This window comes from Brienomyrus brachyistius, chromosome 7 (assembly GCF_023856365.1).
Source record: "Brienomyrus brachyistius isolate T26 chromosome 7, BBRACH_0.4, whole genome shotgun sequence".
NCBI classification, from domain to species: Eukaryota; Metazoa; Chordata; class Actinopteri; order Osteoglossiformes; family Mormyridae; genus Brienomyrus; species Brienomyrus brachyistius.
The window spans coordinates 17,863,860-17,886,389 of NC_064539.1; the positions used below are offsets into that span (position 1 = coordinate 17,863,860).

At 44.8% G+C, this 22,530-nt stretch overlaps 2 protein-coding genes across 2 annotated transcripts; both read left to right on the forward strand.

Annotated features, from left to right (window-relative positions):
• The first annotated feature begins 319 nt into the window (after positions 1 to 319).
• On the forward strand, positions 320 to 14,680 carry slc27a4 (solute carrier family 27 member 4). The gene is made up of 13 exons (XM_049019154.1): positions 320 to 793; positions 2,213 to 2,374; positions 3,196 to 3,590; positions 4,512 to 4,670; positions 5,822 to 5,891; positions 5,982 to 6,073; positions 6,779 to 6,888; positions 6,980 to 7,189; positions 8,342 to 8,468; positions 8,603 to 8,740; positions 10,001 to 10,165; positions 10,608 to 10,754; positions 10,876 to 14,680. Exons 2-13 carry the CDS (start codon positions 2,214 to 2,216, stop codon positions 11,031 to 11,033), a joined length of 1,932 nt encoding a protein of 643 aa, XP_048875111.1. The 5' UTR covers positions 320 to 793; position 2,213; the 3' UTR covers positions 11,034 to 14,680.
• Positions 14,681 to 19,345: 4,665 nt separating this feature from the next.
• On the forward strand, positions 19,346 to 22,465 carry ptgdsa (prostaglandin D2 synthase a). Its single transcript, XM_049020105.1, has 7 exons — positions 19,346 to 19,526; positions 20,543 to 20,682; positions 20,770 to 20,846; positions 20,990 to 21,100; positions 21,690 to 21,791; positions 21,908 to 21,938; positions 22,043 to 22,465. The coding sequence occupies exons 1-6, from the start codon at positions 19,434 to 19,436 to the stop codon at positions 21,925 to 21,927; spliced, it is 543 nt and encodes a 180-aa protein (XP_048876062.1). The 5' UTR covers positions 19,346 to 19,433; the 3' UTR covers positions 21,928 to 21,938; positions 22,043 to 22,465.
• Positions 22,466 to 22,530: the final 65 nt, after the last annotated feature.

Sequence of the window (22,530 nt, forward strand, 5' to 3'; positions counted from 1 at the left end):
AAGTAATCTCTGGTTTGTGTCTATTTTACCACTTTGCCTACTATCGGAATAGCCGAATGGTTATTTTTAATTAATATTTAGCTTGAGCTGTTATTTACTAAGGATTGAATAGCTGAATAGAAATGCGGAATATCATACTGTATAGATTTGGAATTATTAGAGAAGGAATAACATTTTCCCCCAACAGTCTTGGTTCTATCATGCGCGAAATGAATCATTATTCCCGAAGGTTTTTATTTGTCGCTTGTACGCAGTGCCTTTCGCCCCCCCCTGCAGGGTGTAGTAAGGCTACTCTGCCGTCGGCCGCATTACCGCAGCTCTGGGTCCGCATCTCCTTGACAGCGCTGTTCCTCAACGTCAGGTCCCGCCTGCGGTGACGTAACGAGGGGCGATCAGAGAGCCCATTGGCTCAGCGCATGTCCATCACGAGCGCCGAAGGGGCGGGAGCAGGGAAGGGAAATTATAAGGTCATTTGAATTAACTCCAGCTAAAAACCAACCCACTGTTTTTTTTTTTTTTTTAATAAAGTCAATGAAACAAAGACGTAGATAAGAATGAGTCAATGAATTAAAAAGGCGAAGACCGGGATGTGATCTCACCTTGGGGAGTAGTGGCGCGGAGTAGCTGGTGATATCGCCGGGTGCGTTAAAACGCATGCAGTAGCTGGCTAGTTAGCCAGGGCAGGCGCTTTAGCTAAGCCGATCGAAGGGGGAACTGTGTGCGGCTGGGGGGGGGTCTTCATCTGTTATCATTTCGCCGGAATATTGGCTGGATACCGGGGCGTGCGATCAAGGTATGTCTCCAAATCCTGGTATTCATTTTGATGCTGCTGTTGATTGAGTTTTATTGAAGTGTAACGGACAGGCCGGAAACAGACCAAAACGTGAAGGATAATATAGGAACGGTGGCTCCCGCGACTGTCCTTTAACAACCTTGCCGATGTAGGATGCGCCAAATGGACCAGTGCTCGGTTTGGCTGCGGTCGTCTGTCATATGGCGACATCTGTTAGGCGGGATTGGCCGCCATATACTGTCTGTCCGGTTAAATCCATGAATCGTGGACGGAGGGTCGTCATGCCCGTGTGTCCCGGAACAGAGACGCTGAACCCGCCACTTGGCACCGCATGTATGGATCAAACGTGCCCGTAGCTTCGCGCATCCACCCTCCATTTACGTGACTGCATCTCAGCCGCTCTGGTCCGAATGATGGCGTGATCTAAGTTATGCGGATGTGTGTTTTTTTTCCCTCCCCGAGCACATGGTTTTGCTGGGTAAGGTGGTTTCTGCGTTTTCCTTCATGTCGGCAACCTGCCGCCGCTCGTGATGTTATTCTCCCCCCTCCCCATAGACAAAACGCCGTTGTTGATGAACTGACGCCTTTATATTGGAAAATGGCAGTAGCCAAGGTGTCTAAACGTTATGTTAATGTCGGCTAGCAGTCATCTGATCAGGGTTTTAACGCCGAGCCGAGCCGCACCTGACGCGCGCCGCCGCAGGAAGAGCCTCGCCTTTACTAAAGAGTGCCATTATAATTCATTACGCCGCAGTCGCATATATCTGTCAATAACTAAATTAAGCACAACTTTCTTTTTTTATCTCTATAAAAGACATGCCGCCATAGTGTTAACATTGCACGCTTTATTGTTGTTTGATGAAAACTTTGAATGCTGTGTAGTGCAATCGTTACGTTTTTTTTGTCGGTTCTGAACGGATAAGGTTTATCATTTTATTCCTGCCCCTTCAAATGTCCCTGTCTGTTGTCAGACAGCTGATAGGCTAATAGAGTATATCGCAAGATCCTGTACTGTGACATGGTTCATCAGTATCTGCATATACTTGTAAAGATCATGAATCTTTTATTTCTAAAGCTTTTATTGTTTGGATCTACACAAAATCCCCCCACAGAAGCAGCAAATCCATTTTGGACACCACTGAACAGTTGTTGCAATGTGTTTTGTTTAAATGACCTGTAAGTGCCAGGTATGTTTGCAATGTAACTTTCTACAGCCCAAAGGTGAATATTCCACTTCTACAATGCGGCAGGGTCATGTCTACGCCTGTCCAACAGCCAATTGGATACGTTTGTCCTTGCACCGCTGGACCATGTGACCGGTTTCTGTCCTCATCGATGTTTTTATGGCCTCCTATTTTTACTCGCCTGGGAACGTTGCGATTATGAGTTTGTGCAGCTTTTATTTGTCTGATCTTGCAGGATGTTGCGACTGGCCTGCTGTGCCGGCTTACTCTTCTTGTTGAGGCTAATCATGGACCTGCCGTGGTGGCAGGTCGTCACCAGCATCATCATTTTCTACTTGAGCTCCGGGGGCTGGCGATTCGTCGACGTCGTGGTGAAGACCCTGGGAAGAGACCTCCAGTGAGTAGAATGCGTGGACCGGGGCAGGCCGGTGGCTGGGGTGGGTCGGTCCAGTCTCCGCATGAGTTGGCTGTCTTGTTAGGATTGTATTAATTTTTGAGCTTCCCTCAAACCAGAAATTCTGTCTCATCCGGTAAAACAAGCTTTAGGGTGATAACGGGGGCGTGTTGCCTGAACACTGTAGTTAAGTTTCAATTAGAGAACTTTATACTGGGGAAAAATTCAACGTATTTGGCAATTTTGAGCTCAGAAATAAAACCGTGTGATTGCTTAGTCAGAGGTAGAATTACCTGTCACAACAGGGTGTCTTTCCTGAAGTTCCAGTATGAGAACTTTAATAAATTAGAGTCCTGAGTAACTGTCAGTGGTCAGCCCTGAATAAAGGGAGGCAGAGTCAGAATGTGGCACTAGAGTGCCCCATTGTAGTCACGGAGGTTACAGAGTCACCTTTGGCCTGCTTTTGCATGAGTCTTCAAACTGAAAGATCAGCACTGAAGTAGGAAATGGGCGGGGCTGCCGTGACTGTGAAGTGCATTGCGGCTTGTGGTTTCAGGCTAATCTTGCACAATGAATGGAAGAGAAGTAAAAAAGGAAGTATGATTTCTCCGGTACTGGAGACGTAGTGTCACTGAATCCGCTATGTCTGCTTGACTGACACTGTCCATTTTGCAATGATACTAATTGAGAGTTTGGGATCCGGTCTTTGCGCTTCAAGCCAACTAGTCTTCAGGCTGAAGTCCTCAGGTTTAACGGCTGAATTGTCAACGAGTTGCACGGCACCGGCCTCCTCGGCGTGTTCCGACCTGTCCGTGTTCCCGCAGCGCCGCTCTCCTCCTGCTGAGGGTGAAGCTCAACGTCAGGAGGCACCTGCGCCAGCGCAACACCATCCCCAAGATCTTCGCGGAGACCCTGCAGCGGCACCCGGACAAGACGGCGTTGATATACGAGGCCACCGGTGAGGCATGGACATTCCGGCAGCTGGACATCTACTCCAACCGCGTGGCCAACCTCCTGCTGCAGAGGGGCTTCAAGGAGGGTGATGTGGTGGCCCTCTTCATGGAGAACCGGCCGCAGTACGTGGGCCTCTGGCTGGGGATGGCCAAGATCGGCGTGGAGGCAGCGCTCATAAACTTCAACCTGCGCATGGATGCCCTACTGCACTGCGTCACCATCTCGAACGCCAAGGCCATCGTCTTTGGCAGCGAGTTGATGGAAGGTGAGTGGAGCGGCTTGGGTTTTTGGATTTAGGCCCAATTGTGGAATTAGGCAAGAGTGAGGTCACTATCACGGCGAGGAGACCTGTTGGATTGAAGTAAGACTTCACCAGACCGAAGTAAGACTTGAAGCGCGCCGCTCACTCCATGTATTAAGGCAGAATCCGCCCTTTGTTAGGCTGTAACTGTATCGTAGAAAGCATAATATAATGATGTAGAGCACTACAGCTGTTAAGCACTGATGTCTCCTAGGTGCATACAGCTAAATGACGCTCTCCACTTGGCGTATTGTGTTGCGTCGGGGTGAAAAAGAAGCACATGCACGATGGGAGCCGACGGAGCTCAGCTAGACATTGATCCTCACCCAAATCGTCTTGGCCATTGTGCCGTTAAGACAATTATGTCATTCATGTGCCCTTCCAGACAGAGTGAACAAGTAGCGGGAGGGGAATGAAATCCCAGTATCACCAGGTGTTCATGGGAATCGGAGTGTATGATACTGGGAGGAGGCTTTCGTGATATATTTTGTATATTGGGAATGTGTCTAATTTTTATCAGTGACTGTGAAACATTTTGATTGGCTGTTGTATTCTTCCCAAAACGATCTTAAACATTTTTGGATGCAATTCCTTTAATTGCCTGAAGACCTTCTTTGTGCTCACATTATTATCCCAAGTGCCTGGTCTGACTGAGTTACGATATCACGTCTTTGTTACCAAGCGCCACAGAATCTGGGGTGCACCTGAACGCCCGCAGGGATCCCCTCCCCTGTTTAGTTTAGGCAATTTTGATTTTTTAAATTTCTTTATTTTTTGCATGCTGACAGCAGATGGTAAATCTCACAATTGTTGCTGGTGAGCAAACTGGAAAGGGGGTCCACACTTACACAAGGTGCCCTCTGCTCTCCTCTGCCCCCCTTCCAGCTGTATGTGAAGTTCATGCCTCTCTGGGGAGGACGCTGAAGGTGTTCTGCTCCGGGGAGTGGGATCAGAAGCTGGTTCCCGAAGGAACCGAAAGTCTGGAGCTGCTGCTGAAGGACATGCCCACACAACTCCCCAGCCCACCCCAGCGCAGCTTCACAGGTTTGGCTGCTACGTGCTTTGCATGGATCTCCAATACCATCTCCGGTGTCCTGCGTTGAAGACCTTTAATCATGCACAGAAGGGGAAAAGTTCATAGGTTTAAAGATAAATTGATGCATCGTTGTGAATCGATAATTAAGATGCAGACTCAATGCATTGATATGTAATTGTCAGAATTGATTTTTTTTTTGGGTTGGTAAAAGAGACTCCTGCGTCTGGGTTGCAGGCACTTATGTTTATGTGCTGCAGGTAGATGCGCAAAGTAGCAGCACGATACACAAATTTTCAAATTGTTGGGGGGGGGGGGGGGGGGAGGCTCATTAATATTTATGATGGAAACGCCACCTGATGATCGTTGCGCTACGATACTCTTAGGAGACCATCCCTGTTTTGTAGCACAGAAAGCTTTCTAATGCTTAAGATACTCTTTGTGCTACAATACGTTTGGAAATACGTTTGTTTTGTAGTGCAGAAGTCATTCTTTTTGCAGGATACGGTGCCGTCAAGATTCTGAGGTAGCTGACTAGCTAGCTGAGTAAAAGCAGTGTTAGCCTCAGAGATGCGTAATATATTGATTAACGTATTGGCCAATATTTATTAAAGATCAAGATTTCGCCATTGGTTCGATGTCAGTCTTAGTTGATTTTGCTGGCCAATTTTTAAACTTAATAGTATTCAAAGTCAGCAGCACCAGAGCTAAAGATGCAGCTGTTAAAATAATGGAGATGATTGCATTGGAGCATCAGCCATTTTCTGCTCGGAAGAGGTCTCAGACTACCACTTCATAACACAGTCCATCAATTTATAGCTCATTATCTAATCAGGCCTGCAGATTGATCTTTCGTTCACAAAATAAAAAAAAAAATTATGTAAAGTCATCCCACTAATCTGTATTCTCCCCATTTAATTGTAACAATGAAATTGAACGTTCTGAGATTCTGCTTTCTGTGCGTTGCATCAATGTGTGTAAGTCAAGTTAAAATGTTTTAATTTAGGTTATCAAAATTTAAGCAAATAATCCTTTTAATCAAATCACATTTTGATGGAAATGAAAGATTTCTGGTGCATAACATTCTTCCCTCGATTGTAATCACTTTGGGGCCAACAATTCAAACCCCTAGAAATGATTGATTTTGAAATCGTTTCCTCAGATCGGCTCTTCTACATCTATACGTCTGGGACCACTGGGATGCCCAAAGCTGCAATCGTCGTTCACAGCAGGTGAGCATGTCCGGGCCCGACTATCAGAGGAGGCTTCCTCATGCATCGGGATGATATTGATGCTTCTGGCTCCAATGCTTCCTGTCTCAGGTACTATCGCATGGCTGCACTGGTCTACTATGGTTTCAAGATGACTTCAGATGACATATTATATGACTGTCTGCCACTCTACCACTCTGCAGGTAACCTGGCGCGTTGATGTGGGCTTTTTGGGTAGGGGTACTTCTGCAGGTTGTGTTTCGTTTCATCTCTCCGCCCATTTTGCCCCAATGCGGTTCAGTTAGTATTTCATCACGTTCAAAACTGGCTGTTTTTAGTTCGAAATCACTTGCAAAGCTTACCCCAAGTTACTTAAGTTCATTACTTTGTCATGTTCGTGACAGGATCCAACAAGCATTCAGTGAGAGGTAGAGGTGCATCGGATCGGTATCGGCACTGATCCAGACCTATTAGATGGATCGGGTATCAGCCATATGTGACCAATCCACGTCTGATACTTATTTTGTTTTCCGGAGTCTGCAAAAAGACGACTCCTATTTCTTAAATCTATTTGTACCAGCAATCGCACCACAGATCTTTCCTATTTTCGATGTTTTTGCAGAACTCTAGCCGAACACTACAGCTGCCACTTAGTCTTTTCCCTCTCAGTGGATGTAGCATAAATATAAATATATTTATTACAGTAAAATATTACAGTAAAAAGAGCTCTTGTATCGGAAGCTGTATCAGTATCTGCAGTTGTGTTTCGGAATCTGATCGGAACTGAAAAAAATGTGGTTTGGCCCCTCCCTAATGAAGTCCTTCACCATTCTGAATGTTGCATTATGGTTCGTGAGGAAAATCATTTCATTTCGCTGTGTGATGGCGACGACGCTTCTCACCGACAGGAAACATCGTAGGGGTTGGGCAGTGCCTCATCCACGGCATGACTGTCGTTATCAAACGAAAGTTTTCTGCCTCTCGGTTTTGGGATGACTGCATCAAGTACAACTGCACTGTGAGTAATCTGCACGTGGAATGTGGAACGTGAATATGAGTGTCGTCACCGCTGGAAGCGGGTCACCGGCTGCCATGTGCTTGCTCTTCAGATTGTGCAGTACATCGGGGAGATCTGCCGGTACCTGCTGAACCAGCCGGTCCGGGACGCGGAGAGGCAGCACCGTGTGCGAATGGCCCTGGGCAACGGCCTGCGTCTCTCCATCTGGATGGAGTTCATGACCCGCTTCAGCGTACCTCAGATCGCTGAGTTCTATGGCGCCACCGAGTGCAACTGCAGCTTGGGCAACTTCGATAACAAGGTGAGGGGCGACGATTTTCGGGACAGACAAGGCCTCCTCCTTGTCCTGAGTGGGAGTTTGGCTTGGGATAACCAATGAGCTTGTGGCTCTGGAAGCCAGTAGAGAACAAAGTTATTGCGTCCCTAATCCCAAAAATGACGACCTTAGCCCCGAAATACAAGACGTGGCATTTTCGGCTTTGATCGCTGTCACAGATTCTTGTAAAATTGAGTTTCTGCTGGTGGGGGCCGTAAAAATGGTTCCCGCAAAATGAAAGTAAAAGATTATCATAATATAATCCATAATATAATATATACATGGTCTGTCTCTCACACACACACTTGACCACGATTGCTCTGCATAGGGAAACGTGCCAATGCACGGCATGCGCTGCAGTCTGATCACGTCTCCTTTAGAGCTGCGCGAGTGCAGTGCGCAACTGCAGAGGTGCTACAGCTAATCGCTTCCTATCGCTAATCACTGGAAGTTTCTCAGATGAAGCATGTTAGAAAGAGACCAGGCAGGACTGAAAAAGTCAGACTGCTTGAACAGCTCAGTGTGCTATTTTATTATGTATTTTCATCTTAAAATGTCAGTAATAGACTTATCAGTGTAATAAGACCTGAAATGTGGCATCATTTAAGTTCCCCCAAAATGAGGACAGAATGGGCTGCTTTTGGGCGTAAAGTTCCTGGACTGTAAATGAATCTCACTACATGTCTGGCCATAGATAATGGTTCTTGTCCGATACCGTTTTTAATGTGTCACGAAAGTATATTATTTTTTAAGCATTTATATTTTCACATTTTCATTTTTATATATGTATGTATATCCAGTTTGATTTGATTCCTATATTAATATTTTTTTGACTGAACCTTTGAGAGAGCCTTAGATGCTAAGATGACATTAAGCATCACCTACCTGCCATCAGACAATATTATCAGTACCGGGATATTAAAATCCAGCAATCTGCAGGGAAGCTGTTTCTGTGCATTTTTGTTACATGTTCAGGATCTGATTTTCAGGCTCCAGCGGTTCATCTAACAGCGTCAGGTGTTTCTTGTAGCCCTGCTAGCTGGCTGAACGCAAGATTATCCTCTGTGCTCAGAATTCCGTGGTTCTGCTCATGTGCAAAGAAATACTTTGGTTTCTGTTTGGACTTTGGGCTTTCAGGTAGGTGCCTGTGGGTTCAACAGCCGCATTCTCCCGGGCGTCTACCCCATCCGGCTGGTAAAGGTGGACGAAGACACCATGGAGTTGGTCCGTGGTCCTGATGGTGTCTGTATCCCTTGTAAGCCTGGTGAGTCCTTTCGCCCAATTTGTTGTTCGTTTCCTGCATCGTAGTTATCGCCAGATAAGTTCTCTAGGCTTATTTGCGCCAGGAATAAGAAATATCTAAGGAGAGATGCAAAGTTCACTGTTCATTGTTTTCAGGTGAGCCAGGACAACTAGTGGGCCGAATTATTCAGAATGACCCACTGCGGAGGTTTGATGGTTATGTGAACCAGACAGCCACCAACAAGAAGATTGCCCACGATGTCTTCAAGAAGGGAGACAGTGCATATCTCTCAGGCAAGCGATTGGTGACGGTGCGCTTTTGGCGTCTGGCTTGGGTGATACGGTTCTGTTGTTGCAATAGCAGCACCGCTGATGCAGGTTAATTGAGCTTTGAAATGATAATTAGTTGCTTTGTTGTTTAATTGCACGCATGTTTAATGGAACTAAAAAATTGCCTACTCCTAGGCCTGTAAAAGCACATTTTCATTTCACTAATTAGCCCTGCAGCTAGCCTAACGATTTGTACGACAAAGCTGATCGATGGGCTCGCGATGACGCCGACTGCTGCAGTTATTTGGCAGTTTTTCCAGTGTCTTGCCAAACTGTAAAAAGGGGGGATCCAGCAGAGTCACTTCTGCTGAGATGTAACGACGAGGAAGGGTGACGCCACAAATCCGCACTCGCCCCAGTTCATCATTCAGCAGAATCCGCAAAGATAAGCAAAGCTTCTTCCCTGTCAGTTTCCACGCCAGATGTTTCCAATGGGGTGTCCACAAGTCAGACTGAGATGTAGGCAACCATTGCTGGAGAGTTCGTGAAAAGCACCAAGATTATTGTCAGATGGGAATAACACACAAATGCAGTCACAACATGTTGTGCAAATAAATGGTTTGCTTGCACGCCAGGGAGAAAATCTCTCTCAGAAATGTGCTTCATATATTTGAGCACCAATTTGTGGTCCCAAGCCTGGAGTACTTTGCAAAAAGTACCATCCCAAGTTACTGCAACAGTGTTCGCTCAAGGTAGACACAAGTACTGGAAAGGTCGATTACCTCGCACCGACAACGGACATGTGGTCCATCGTGAATTTAGAGCACAGCTCATCTGAAACTCCAACTGTAGGCAAAGTGTCTCCAGACAAGCTGTTCCCCGAGTGGAGAGAGCCTGTCTGATGCTTAGCCATTAGTTGCTCCCTGTAGAAATAACCCCATTAAAATAATTGCGCTTTTAAGCTATTAAGATTGCAACCTTGAAATACACATTTCGTGATGTTCTGTTATAAGTAACATCACATTTGTAGACTTCATGAATGCAGAAACAAATGACTTCACTTGATTATATTTCCACAAATTGAGGCATGTGTGTATATTTTGTACCATGTAACCAAATGAATGTGGGTTAATTTTTGGAAGTTTTTTTTAATATGGATGGCAGTATCGTAGTAGTATAGTGATACTTCAAAAACGGCCTATCAGCAATTCTGAGGACTTAAGTGAACACGTGCCCAGTTTGCCGTAGACTTTCACGTACTAATTGAGGCAGCTGTTTCCGCAGGTGATGTGCTGGTGATGGACCAGTATGGCCACATGTTCTTTAAGGATCGCACCGGTGACACCTTCCGCTGGAAAGGGGAGAACGTGTCGACCACAGAGGTAGAGGGGACCCTCAGCCGTCTCCTGGACATGAAGGACGTAGTTGTGTACGGCGTGGAGATTCCAAGTAGGGGCCGCCTCCCTCCGTGACCTCATCTGCGATGAATGAGCTGAGCGCCGACTGTATCAGTGCGATTGACTTGAATTGTTCATATGATGAAAACCCAAAGCTCTACTCATTAGTCGCGGCTTTGGAGTAGCATTTGTCTTGATCTATTTGTGCAAGTTTTCTGGTGGAAAGTCTTGGATCAGTATGATTTTTATTGTTGTTTTTTTCCCCTCATTGTTTGACACTGATTTCCAGTCTCCGCTAAAATGCTCGACAGATTCGCTGGAATAATGAAAAAGCCGAAAAAAGGTTGTGACTGCTTGCAGAGAGTCTGATCAAAGTACATTGCGATGGCCTTCTGGAAAGCGCCCTGTAACCGCTAGAACTCCTGATTAGACATTAATATGTACGGTCATTCTCTTAATTACACATATACGACTTTGTCTTTATTCATGGCCAGGGTCTGAGGGAAAGGCCGGAATGGCTGCGATAGCTGACCCCGCCCATGAAACGGATCTGGAGAAGTTTTCCAAGGAGCTTGAGAAGGTGCTGCCGACGTACGCCCGGCCCGTGTTCCTGCGCTTCCTGCGGGAGGTAGACAAGACGGGTGAGTCCGCGAACGCCTGCCGCTCGCCGGCGGGACGCCTCGCCTGCCGTGAGCTTTATCGCGCTGCTTTGTTCCTCCCTCCTTAAATGCCTCCCTTTGATTCTGACTCTTTGTTCGATAGGCACCTACAAGTTCCAGAAATCCGACATGCGGCGAGACGGCTACAATCCTCAAGTCATGTCCGACAAACTCTACTTCCTGGATGTTACCCGGGGGCGATATGTGGAGTTGACCACGGAGGTCTACCGTAACATCGTTTCGGGGCAACAGAAAGTGTGACACCAATCCCCAGCACCCCCCGCCCCACCCTACCCCTGTGCACCTTTTTCTTCAAAGCACATACACTATATTGACCACCCCCACCCCCCAATGCACCCTGATTTCCCCCCCAACCCCTCGCATTTCCCAACTCTGAAAGGCTCAGCCTCTCATTACCTCGTTGAGCACACCCCCCCCCCCCCCTCAGTAAGGAACTGGTGGATCTTCTCAGTAAAACAGAGATAAACAGCCACCGATTCTGCATTTGAGGGCCAGCCATTATAAGGACGGGAATTACAGGACTGTGTGGCGTCCCGGAAGTAAAAAGCGACCCAAAAGCCTTTCACCCCAAGATGGCGATTTGGCCTATTGGCTGGGAACAGCGATGGGCTCTGTGTCCGCGTCTAGCTGCATATGATCTGCATGGGGCTTCTGTTTCTGAAGGCAGGAAGATTTTTGGAAAAAATTTGAAATTTGAAAATGTGCAATATGAGATGAGTTCCACCTGTGTAATTATTCAGAAAAACATCCAAGTACAATTCCTATCAAAGTAGGAGTAGAAGTAAAATTGTGGACCATAAATTATATTGTAGCCTCGTTGTACTTTAAAGCAGTTTTTCTCAAACCAGTCCTCAGGGACCCCCTGACGTTCCACATTTTTGCTCCCTGCCCAGACGGTCCACATTTTTGCTCCTTCCCAGCTCCCCGTAGTACAAATGTGGACCGTTTCCAGGTCCCTAGAGGACCGGGTTAGGAAACGCTGCTTTAAACTACAGAAGACCTTGTCTGGTTTGAAGCTAGTTTATCTACACGAATTGAAGTTTAAATACTGTGCTCAGCTCTGTGCTTAAGTATACATTCCTCCGTACGAGGCTGGAGGTCAGCTGCTGGGAGTCACAGCATTAGCTACGCAGGGAATGAGGACCATGGGGACTGCAGTTTGGGAGAGCTTGGCTGGAAGGCTTTGAGGACCTCTGACCGGCTATGATGTTTCGAAGACCGAACGGAAGCCGTGAGCTCCTGCCCTCGTCACCTACCTTTGTGGGGACACTGGGTCTGGGGCTTCGGTGGAGCGACTGGTGTGACATTCTGGTGCTAATGGGCTCCCTCCACGGCCGACCGAGCCAGAGAGCGTACCGGTATGTTGGGACCCATGAAGAAAAGGGAAAGACGTTTCGCTCATCATTTCTGTTTATCATTTGGCGGCATGAATGATCAACACTAACAGAGCACTGTGCCTTACTGTGAGTTTAGTGACCCCTACTGCTCATATTTATATGACTACACATGTTCTGTGGTGTTTTCCTTTATTTTACTGTTATTCTGCTTGGATCTTGTTTACCTTTGTTCTCACTTAGTCCCTAATCTCATTACTTTTTTCCTCTGCACTTTTTGTTTCATTTTATTTTTAAAAACATCCCCCCCCCCCCCCCCCCCCCCCCCCCGCTCCGCCAGGCACTGTGCATTTCGTTTGTACTGGTCAAGGCACCATGAGGTGGGAGGTTTTCCAGGGAACTGCCTTGATCAGATAATATGGACTTTCTTTATTTCCGTATGTCTGCAAATTGTGTCATGCAGAAAGTGACATTATATTTAACTGATTATGAATATTCTCTCTGAACTAGCAATGGCTTTCGGATCCACCCTCCCCCTACATTTCCTGTTTGTTCGTTTTTCTGTCGATTTATAAGGCATTGGAGGTCTTGTTGTGTAGGCATCGAAGGCCATTGCTAGGTTTTGTCTTCAGGTTTCGTTGAACAAACGGGAAAGTAATTGAATTAGCATTGGTAGAAGTAGTAGAGTTAGTGGTAATGTTAAGGGATATGACTGAGATGTTTACTCCTTGTCTCAAGGGGTTTGTAAATATGCTTTAATATTGTCTGACCAGAGGTCTAGGGATGGATGAGGCGAAGCGTTTGTGTCTGTGTGTCTCTGTGTGGTTTTCAGAGGACATCTTTGATTTGTTTTGAATTATGTTATCATCACTGAACAAATGTTTTTAAATTATTTTTTTTTGTGTAACTGAAGTTTTTGTTTGTGTGTGTGTGTGAATTTTGAGTATTTTAAAGGGAAGGTATGCAATGAACAGGTTCTCTTTGCTGCTCTGCTAGCAGGAAAGGTTTTCAGGGACGAAAGCAGAGCGACAAAACCACCCTAAGGGTTCGGGTGATGGTTCCGTCATCCCCTGGTCTGAAAAAGCTGTTCTATACCAGTCCCCTTTTTATTTTGCGGTTGGTTGATTGTTTGTTTTCCTTTCTGGTATATTTTAAAACCAGCAATTTACATTGTATAGGTGTGTTTTAATTCTAGAGGGGGTTGCTGTGCAAGGTGGTGGTTTTGTAGACAACTTTATGGCCTCAATTCCTCTTTTACTGAAGTCATACCAGGTGCCCTGAACGTGTCTGGGTTTCCCCCATAATTCCCCCATAATTCTTTTTGACAACTAAGGCATCACAGTTTTATCGCTTAAATTGGGGAAAAAAATAAAATAAAATAAACCAGGCATCTTAATATTAGCTTTAAAATAGTTTTATTATTTATTATTATTTTTCTTACTTGAAAGACAAATTATGTTAAGATCACTTTTCTTAACCCAAACATAATGACATAAAATCGTCAGCCAGGAAAATCCACCTTAAAAACAGCCTGAATTTTAGCTTTGCTATTTACTGAAACACCAGCGTTTATTTTCAGACTCTCAAGCCAAAATGTGTCGTTGTAACAAGCGTCTGCACGCCTGCTTGCCTCTGATTTGCCAGCTTGTGGCACCAGTGTGTGATTCACCACTCTATCCTGCTACGTTTCGCTGGACCAGTAATCTCTCAGGGTTGTTTGGCAGTGTGTGAAGCTTCCATTATTTTCTTTAAATATGATTTTAACATGTTTTAAGCCATGCTTTTTATGGGTAGCTGGGTTTTGAAATGAAGATGGAGAAATGAAATGTCAGCACAATGATTTAAGGTCATGTGTATAAACAAACTTTGTACAATGTGGATGACACAGTGAGGTGTGGCCGGTCTTCAGAAACATGGTGGGCTTTCATTTGCTGGCATGAACTGCACTGTCTTTCTCTTGCTCTGTACTCAGTCATGATTGGTCCACATGCGCCAATCCACTTTGTCTTTTGCTGTTTAAAAAAAAAAAAAAACAGTGGATGCTGGAGATCCGCATCACGATTCTGACCACTGAGAAACGACGCACTCTGTCTGTCTGTCCATCAACCTTGTCCCTTCCCTGTTCTCCCATGTTCTTATCCATAAATGCACTATTTTGTTTGTCGTACTCAGGAACAACTTATGCAGTGAAAGAGAACGGGTGGTGCGTGTGTTAATGAGGGTGGAGGTGTCGCTTGTGTCGGTGGAGACGCGCAGAAGCCACAATGATATCCTCTCATCAAAGGCCAGCTGTAAATCCTGCTCTAAAACTACACCTGAGAATCCATACGATTAAAAAAAAAAAAAAAGATTTTGATGTTCAAAAAAAGCAAACTGGAAGGTGTGGTGCGTATTTTATTTGTGGGTCGTTTTAGGCTTCGGAAATTTAATCATATTAACGGCGAAACACTTGGCTGCAAACTTTTCATTCAGTTGAAATGATGAGGATGTCTTTTCAACCTTCTGTGGAACTGACCTACGTTAGAAATAAATCACAGTGGCTTGTAATTACAATGGGCCATTATCTTCAGTAAATTTATAAAGGTGGACATAAAGGGGTTAATTACAGTAGAAGCAATGATGATATACATATAATCAGCCAGCTAATCATATCAGATCCACTGTCTAGAATATGGACATAAATTAAAGGAGATGTCATCAAATGGTACTTGAAGTCCCAAAACCTTTTTATGTTAATTTGTAAAACTAAGATTTTTTTTTTTTTTTAGATATTTAAAATTCTGTTAACAGATCATTTAAAAACTTGGAGACACGGGTGCTGGATGATCGATAATTACAACTAACAAAGAAATATGAGGTAGCATAAAAAACATCATCCATCCATCCATCCATGCATGCTCTAGCTGCTTATACTGCAGAGGCTCTTGAAAAACCTAAAGATATCCTGAGCCTGAGTGGTTTGGGTCGTGACTGTTGCAGTATATTTACTAAGGTCAGAGGTCATTAATTTCTAAGGAATGTTTCCTGGAAGGTCTGAGTCAGATGTTTGGGGTATTAGCTGAGACGCGGAGAGAGTGCTGTTTTTGTCTAGTCGGCAGTGTGCAGGCAGGCCAGCTTCTCCCAGAAGCTGCAAGGTAGGCCTGCAGCAGTCAGCTATACAACCAGAAGTGTGAATCAGAGGAGCAAACGGAGACGTCAACACCGAACTACCGAAATGGCGTGAGGCCCACAGCAGCAGCTGCCGCGTGATCCCTCACAAGAAGGTAGGAGAATGTCAAGGTGTGACCTCAGGATGAGTTTTTGAAAGAAGGTGTGGTTCTGCTCCAAGATGGCAGTGCATATGGAGCTTTCTACACAAGAACGCAATGTTTTATCTCAAGATGTATACATATACGCAACGGTTCTTACCGTTCATTGCCCGAGAACAATAAATATAGAGTATAGGAATGAGATGCTTGGATGCGACAGTCTATAGACAAAAAGCTGGGTTTCCTTCCTGAGTTGTTCTTCCTTGAAGGCATTTCTTGGGATGTAGACAGAGCGCCTGTACAGACCAAAGCCACTCCAGACGGTCTTTGAAGCGCACATTCGATATCTGGTCACTGTCTCAGTAATGATCCTATCATACACTGGTCAGTGTAAGGGTTTCAGCTGGTCACCCCCTGCTGGTTTACGGCACCTATACCTTTGGTCTTCCTAACCATGTAAGTGTTTCTAATACCTGGTTATCGTTCGTTGGTGCCCCAGTGCCCTACAGGGCCTAGAGTTTTTTGACTTGGACCAAGCCTGTGACTCCCTGTAGGTGACTCTTCCCTCGCCCTGACTCTCGTCACAGCTGTCAAGAGGTGAGAAGTTTAGGGAGCCTCTCAAGAGTCCCTACCAAGACCCACCCCCAATTTTCCCTGTTTACTGCCGCGTGGAAACCAACAAAACCTAGGAGATGCTTTCTGGGATGCAGAAAGTCTACATGGGCCTTGGAGATGGGTCTGTTTATATTTTTGGGCTCGAGCCACTATTTAATTGGATGCCTGCAGTAACTTCTTCATCCACAGAGATGGGACTACCCTTGGAGAAATACCCCTGGCGTGATATCTCCGAATGGACAGTCGTGGTCCATCTGCACGGCTGCCCCATTAATTTTCATGCACTTCCGAGTAAGCAAAGTGCTGTGAGAGGATGGTTCTGTTCAGAGTCGGGTGCAGATTCTGTGGGTGATCTCTAAGGGTGTGCTGGAGCTGGGTAACAGACTGACCATTTTTCCAGATAAATCACCGTTTCAGTATTACAGCAATGCCAACATACATTTGCTGGATGCAGCTAAACTATATGACAAAAAATGTGTAATTGAATGTACTGGCTTGAACGACAAAACAGCGGGTGTGTGTCATACAGTCGCATCGATGTAAGCCTCCTGCATGGATCCACCAGGGCAAATCTATGTTATTCCGTTACAATCCTAAAACTAGCTACATCAAAAGCGTTGGGGTAGTTCGCAAACGATGCAGATAATTTCCAAGGTTTCACTGAAACTTAGGTGTATGTGAGTGCGTGTGCAGATATTTCTCGAATTGAAAATCTCACCAGCCGGCTGACAAAGATGCAAACTCTGATATACCTTCAGAAAAAAAGAGTACCGATTTGTACCTTTGCTTGTCACTTGGGCTGTTCCCTAAAGGGTCTGCCAATTGTACCCTATAGCTGTAAATAATTGTACCTTTTAAGGTACAGAAATGGACTCTGAGGAATAAAGTGCAAACAACATTAATATACCCCCAATGGGCCATTTTCTGACAATGTGACATATTGACCTTTATGTAAGTGTGGGGAGATATTGGCAGCTGGAACTATGCCTCTGTGGGCAGCCCTGTTATCCCCCAACACTGCTCTGTGACCCTAACCACCCCCCCCACTATCCCAGTGTCACTCAGCACTCAGGTTTACTCCCAGTTCTTGTACTGGGGTTCAGTCACAGGTCACAGTACCCCGTCTTACACCTGCAGTCCAAAGACATGCGGTTATCACTCTAGTGGTTGTGTATGTATTACATGCTGGGGACCAAGTAAATAAGGAAAATAAAAAACCTGTTATTTTGACTTTGTGGAGACATTTAAATGGTCACTGCAAGGGGAAACTCAATTTGATAAAAACCTGTGACTGCAATCAAAAAGCTAAAAATGTGTCTCGTTTTTTGTTTGGTTAATTATGGTTAAGATAAGTAACCAGAGTTGGGATTAGGGTTACATCCATCGAAATGAGTGGGTGGTCCCCATATCATCTGTGCGTGCATCTGCCCAGCAATGGACTGGCATCCTGTCTAGGCTTTAGCCTGGCCTTGTGCCCTGTGCTGCCTGGGGTAGACCTCCCACCCCACCCCCCATGACCCCGTCAAGGACAGCTGGTTGGAAAACGGAGGGATCTTAACAACACCAGATGTGTTACTTAATATTTTGGATCTTTTAGTCCTTCAAATTACACAACAGCTCTGCTCTGCTGTCCTGCTGTTGAGGAACATTTCTGTACTTATGTTTTAATATTATTTGTGATAACATTGTGACTATGTTGGAAATAAAAGCCATTTGGTATGTATGCTAGGATTGTTTATGGAAAAATAACAGATGGCTGGCTGTTGAGAGAAAGTAGCTGCCAGAATGAAAATCAAATTGGCGTTTTCAAGTTGCAGGGGCTGTATTAAGGGTGTACTGAGTACTGAAACTGTCCAACGAGAGGGTGACTGTTGTGTTTTATTGGGGATTAATGAACTCGGGGAAATGCACAAAAATTCAGCAGCTGACATTCAAGAACACAACAGCAAGTATCTTCATGGGAAACCTAATTTATCTTTTATGTGTAGCTATACAGAATAGCTACATGCGGACCAGGTTGATGTCATAGATGGTGGGGTTACTTTAACATTCCCAGAATATGTGAATTCCAATAGAATGATTTCTAACTAATTTACAATTAGTCTGACGGCTCTATTGCATAATAGAGTAGAGATGTATTTAGTTTTTTTTCTTTTATTTGACATCAGAGTGGAGACCACGTGCTTTCTGTGTTGCTGTTCTTTCTGAAAAATTAGAAATTCCTAATGCTTTAGGATTGTTCACTGTGGATTTGTTTCCATTGTGGAAGGAACTGAAATAGTTGGCCTCCAGTTTAGTCTTTCTAAATTTAACTGCCACCGCCCAGCTTTTATTGCTGTGTTTCATTGCTTGTTGGAAAGCAATAAAGAGCAGCTTGCTTCAATATCCAATATAAAAGCCAGCGTGACCTATCAGTGTTTACTGCTTGTTGGTTCTGATAACAGCCTCTTTCCTTCAAAAAAACTGATAACTTCAAATGTCCTTAAGCAAATTCAGTGCAGTAGATATTGGTACAAGCTGCTAACAAAGGCTTGTTTCTTACCTCATCAACAAGAAATCGTCCCACCTTGTACTTGTACCCAACGAAAACAAAACACAAAAGCACAGTCCAGTGTTATGCTTGGACGTACTCGTGCAGTGTTTGCAGGAACTTGGAGTCTTTTCTGTTTGCCCACCTGGCAGTGTGTGCCAGCCAAGTTCTGATGCTTTCTTCACTCTAATCGGACGACTTACTTTTCTGTTCGCCCATCGAACAATATCTGCCAGCCAAATCCCGCTGCTTTCTTCAGTCTCGTTGGACAGCGCACTGCGCAGTGCTCCACATTCCAGGCATGGGTGGCGCGTACGCACCGATATGGAAGCCAGGCTTCATCACCACGGTATCAAGTACTGTCAGTAGCTGACAACAAGTTGAGGCAATTGATGTGCTTGGAATTTTCCTGAGGCTACAAGAACAATAAATGAACTGCTTGAGTTCCTTAAAAAAGACATTTTCTTCAGCACCAAGCTGAGGTAAAATAAAGTATAAAATAGCAGAAAGCAATGAGTATTACAGAGTGTGTCCTAAAACATTCCTGCACAAAAATCATTCAGTCATCACAATGAGTCACTGTTTAATAATAATAATAATAATAATAATAATAATAATGATAATAGTAATAATAATATTAGTAATGAAACCAGCTTGTTGTAAAACCAGATTAAACTAGTTCTTATGGGTCATGGTATCTTAGTGTAACATCAGTCCTGCTCTCTGTCTGGAGATGATGATAGGTACAGGAATGGGGGCGTGTCTTTGTCAAGGATGTGTAATGTAAACAGCATGGTGGGGGGGGGGGGGTCGGCAGTATAAAATTAAGAGTTAGAGGAAGGACAGCTAGCTCAGTGTTTACCGAAGCGCTTGCGTAACATCTGGGCATAGTGACTTCCACACTTCTGGGACAATGAGGACCACAGCAGCGATTGCGTCCCTGATGCTCCTGGCATTCGGTGTCCTCGCCGATGTCCAGCCTCAGAAAGACTTTGACCTGCGGAAGGTGAGAACATCGCAGATTCCAGACTCTATTATGTCCTGCAGTGCTGTTGTTTTTTCTAAGGCGGACAGCCGCTGCATCACTGAGAGATACACACAAAGGCGACAAAATATCTCATCAATTATGTAACATAGGCAATAAATATTTCTTTACTAGATAACATTTGCGGCAAATTGAGAGTGGGGTAAGCTTCTTATGTAATGTGATGATGTGCTTTTTCATCACTGTTGAAATGAGATTTTCTTTTTATAAATTGTTTGTTCTTTAGGTACCGTGCTGTTTACTTGTCCGCACAAATGTTAAATATCTACAGAATGTAAACAGCAGAGTTCGAAAATCACAGTTCCCAGGTTGCGACATCATCTTAGCAACAAGGAGCCAAGGTTCTCTCTTTGACACACAAATTAGAATCGGCAGGGTTGTTCTGCATTGTGCTGGTGCCATTTAGCAGTTTACAGGAAACAGCATCCATATATCAACGTTAATAACAGTGCCTGACTAGTCAGCAGACTCCCCGGCTCCCATAAGCTGTGCTCTTTCAGATCACCTAGCTTCTGACTGCCTGGTTAGTCTCCTGAGCAGCCTATCAGCACACTCTCCGTTCGCTTTACGCTGCTTTAATACACCACCCTTCCTTCCCATTGATCTCCTAACCTTCCTTTCTTGCATGTTGCAAAGCGTAATACTTGCCACTAGCTGTTTGTTGTTTGCTAAATATGATGAACGCAAAAACTATATATTTTTGTAATATTCTAAAAATATTTTCCAAACCTATTTGTGCGAGGGAAAGCGAATAGAATCTTCTCCAGGCTTTTTTAGTATTAAGTGTTAATGTCCCTGATTGAGTTGTTTTCTCTGCATTGTATATCCCTGATTTCTTTGCGTTTTAGACGTCATTTCCTGTTTTCTGTCTTCATTTGTGCATCTGTGTATGCACTGGTTGGTCAGATATTCCTTTTTTTTTGCCCCAAATCAGTCTTGTCTCTTATTGTCAATCTGTTAATCTTTTACATGCTCAGTTTGGGGGAAAGTGGTACCGGGTCGGACTGGCCTATGACTCCCCGGGGTTTGCGCGCTATCGAAACAGGTTCCGCATCTCCGTGGGCACCCTGACGCCACTATCGAGCGGCGACGCCGAGCTCACCATGTATGAGATGGGGTGAGTGAAACCGCCACCTACTACTGATGTTCCACAGGGGAACCTCAGAACATTGAGGATGGTCTATGTGCTCCTCCGCTGATACAGGTTGACAGGATGCCAGACCATCTCCTATGTGTATGAGAAGACAGCTGTGCCTGGGATGTTCAAGTACTTCAGCACACGTGAGTTTTGCGGCCCGTTAGACCAATGGGATGAGATAATTAGATAAATGTGTGGTAGAGCTCTTGGTGTGAGGTAGCTATCAATGAGGTGGGTAAAAGCATGTCGACAATGAGCAGTTGAGTGTTTTGCTGTGTTCCTTTAGGCCACAGCAGAGTCAAGGACATCATGGTGGTGGAAACCAATTACAATGAATATGCCCTGGTTCTGAAAAACAAGAAGATAGATAAGGAATTGACACAGGTGGCTCTATATGGTGAGGATATGGAAGAATTATTATGACTAAGTGCACACTGGTAACAAGTCGTGATGCTGGGCTAAGAACCAGACTCTGCACCTGAACATTTGCAACTTAAATCTGAGCTCACACACGTTAGCATTCTGGAACACTGGGGAAGATGGTGGCGCAGGAGGTAGTGCTGTCCTTCGGCAAGCCGAGGGTTGCAGGTTTTTGCCCTGGTTCCTCCTGACCCCATCAGTGTCCTTGAGCAAGACGCTGAACCCCAAGTTGCTCCCGGTGTGCAGGTTGGCACCTTGCATGGCAGCCTTCGCCACTGGAGTGTGTGTGTTGTGAAATGTAAAGTCGCTTTGAGTACTTGTAGGAGTAGAAAAGCGCTGTATAAATGCAGTCCATTTAACACTGAAAAATGTGGCAGGAAATACCTAATACAATAATTATATACATATATATTATTATTTCTGTACAGTTACTGGACATGACAAGCAACTGATAAAACACTGATAAGCCAATAAAGTGAAAGTACCAATGCATTTATTTTTCTCTAATTGCATTTTAATTGTCTCTGCTATAATTCCTTTTCTTTACTTTCTTTACTTTTTCGCAGGTCGCTCACAAAAGTTAAGGCCAGAGCTGGTGGAGAAGTTCAGGGAATTTTCTTTGTCTCTTGGATTTTCTAGGGAGTCTATTTTGACACCGTCTGCTACAGGTAAGCAGAGGAGCTGAATGTCGTATATTCTAATTATGGGCCATTCTGTGTAATGAACTGGACCCATATTATATAGCTTTGCAAACTAAGAGAAATGATCTCTTTGTTCTCACCAGATGATTGTGGCCCAGCTTAATTCCAGGGAAGGTGAGATATTCGCACCAATAAAATCTATTTACTGTGATTTAGTCCCAGCGCACAGAAATTTCTTAGACTGCATTTATCATGGCATGTATTTCTTTTTGTTTCAGGGAATCCTTTCTGGATCCTGTTCCCCAGATCAAAGAACTGCTCTCCTGCACTCTCAGCACAGCACCATTATACTTAAAAAGCTTTGCAGCATCTAACCATAGTATTGTGCTCTGGACTACAGTATAGCTGCTAGACTCACTAACACTGCACACTGCAGTCGGCCAATTTATTCTGCCAAGTTAGGTCGAAACACATTAGAGCAATAAGACACCTGCATCAAGCTACCTGTTTGTACCTGCACACATTTGCACAGTTCTCTTTGTCTCAGTGCCACTGAGGTTACCAGTCAGGTGCATGTATTTCTTTCACTGGCCACCGAACCGACACCGATAAGCACTTATATTTAGGTGTCTGATGAACATGGGACAAGCCTGTAGCACCACTGTGAATGAATAAAAGCTGAATCCCGTGCTTGTGATGAATTGACGTGCCTGTTTATTTGCGAAAGCTGCACATCACGCGCTTCCGGTTCGTTCCAGGATACCGT

Excerpts from the sequence above, each read along its gene's own strand:
- slc27a4 (XM_049019154.1), top strand. The coding sequence starts at position 2,214 with ATGTTGCGACTGGCCTGCTGTGCCGGCTTACTCTTCTTGTTGAGGCTA. Across the intron at positions 8,741-10,000 it reads AGACAGTGCATATCTCTCAG|GTGATGTGCTGGTGATGGAC; the intron begins GCAAGCGATTGG and ends CTGTTTCCGCAG. Across the intron at positions 10,166-10,607 it reads GTACGGCGTGGAGATTCCAA|GGTCTGAGGGAAAGGCCGGA; the intron begins GTAGGGGCCGCC and ends ATTCATGGCCAG.
- ptgdsa (XM_049020105.1), top strand. The coding sequence starts at position 19,434 with ATGAGGACCACAGCAGCGATTGCGTCCCTGATGCTCCTGGCATTCGGT. Across the intron at positions 19,527-20,542 it reads AAGACTTTGACCTGCGGAAG|TTTGGGGGAAAGTGGTACCG; the intron begins GTGAGAACATCG and ends TTACATGCTCAG. Across the intron at positions 20,683-20,769 it reads CTCACCATGTATGAGATGGG|GTTGACAGGATGCCAGACCA; the intron begins GTGAGTGAAACC and ends CCGCTGATACAG.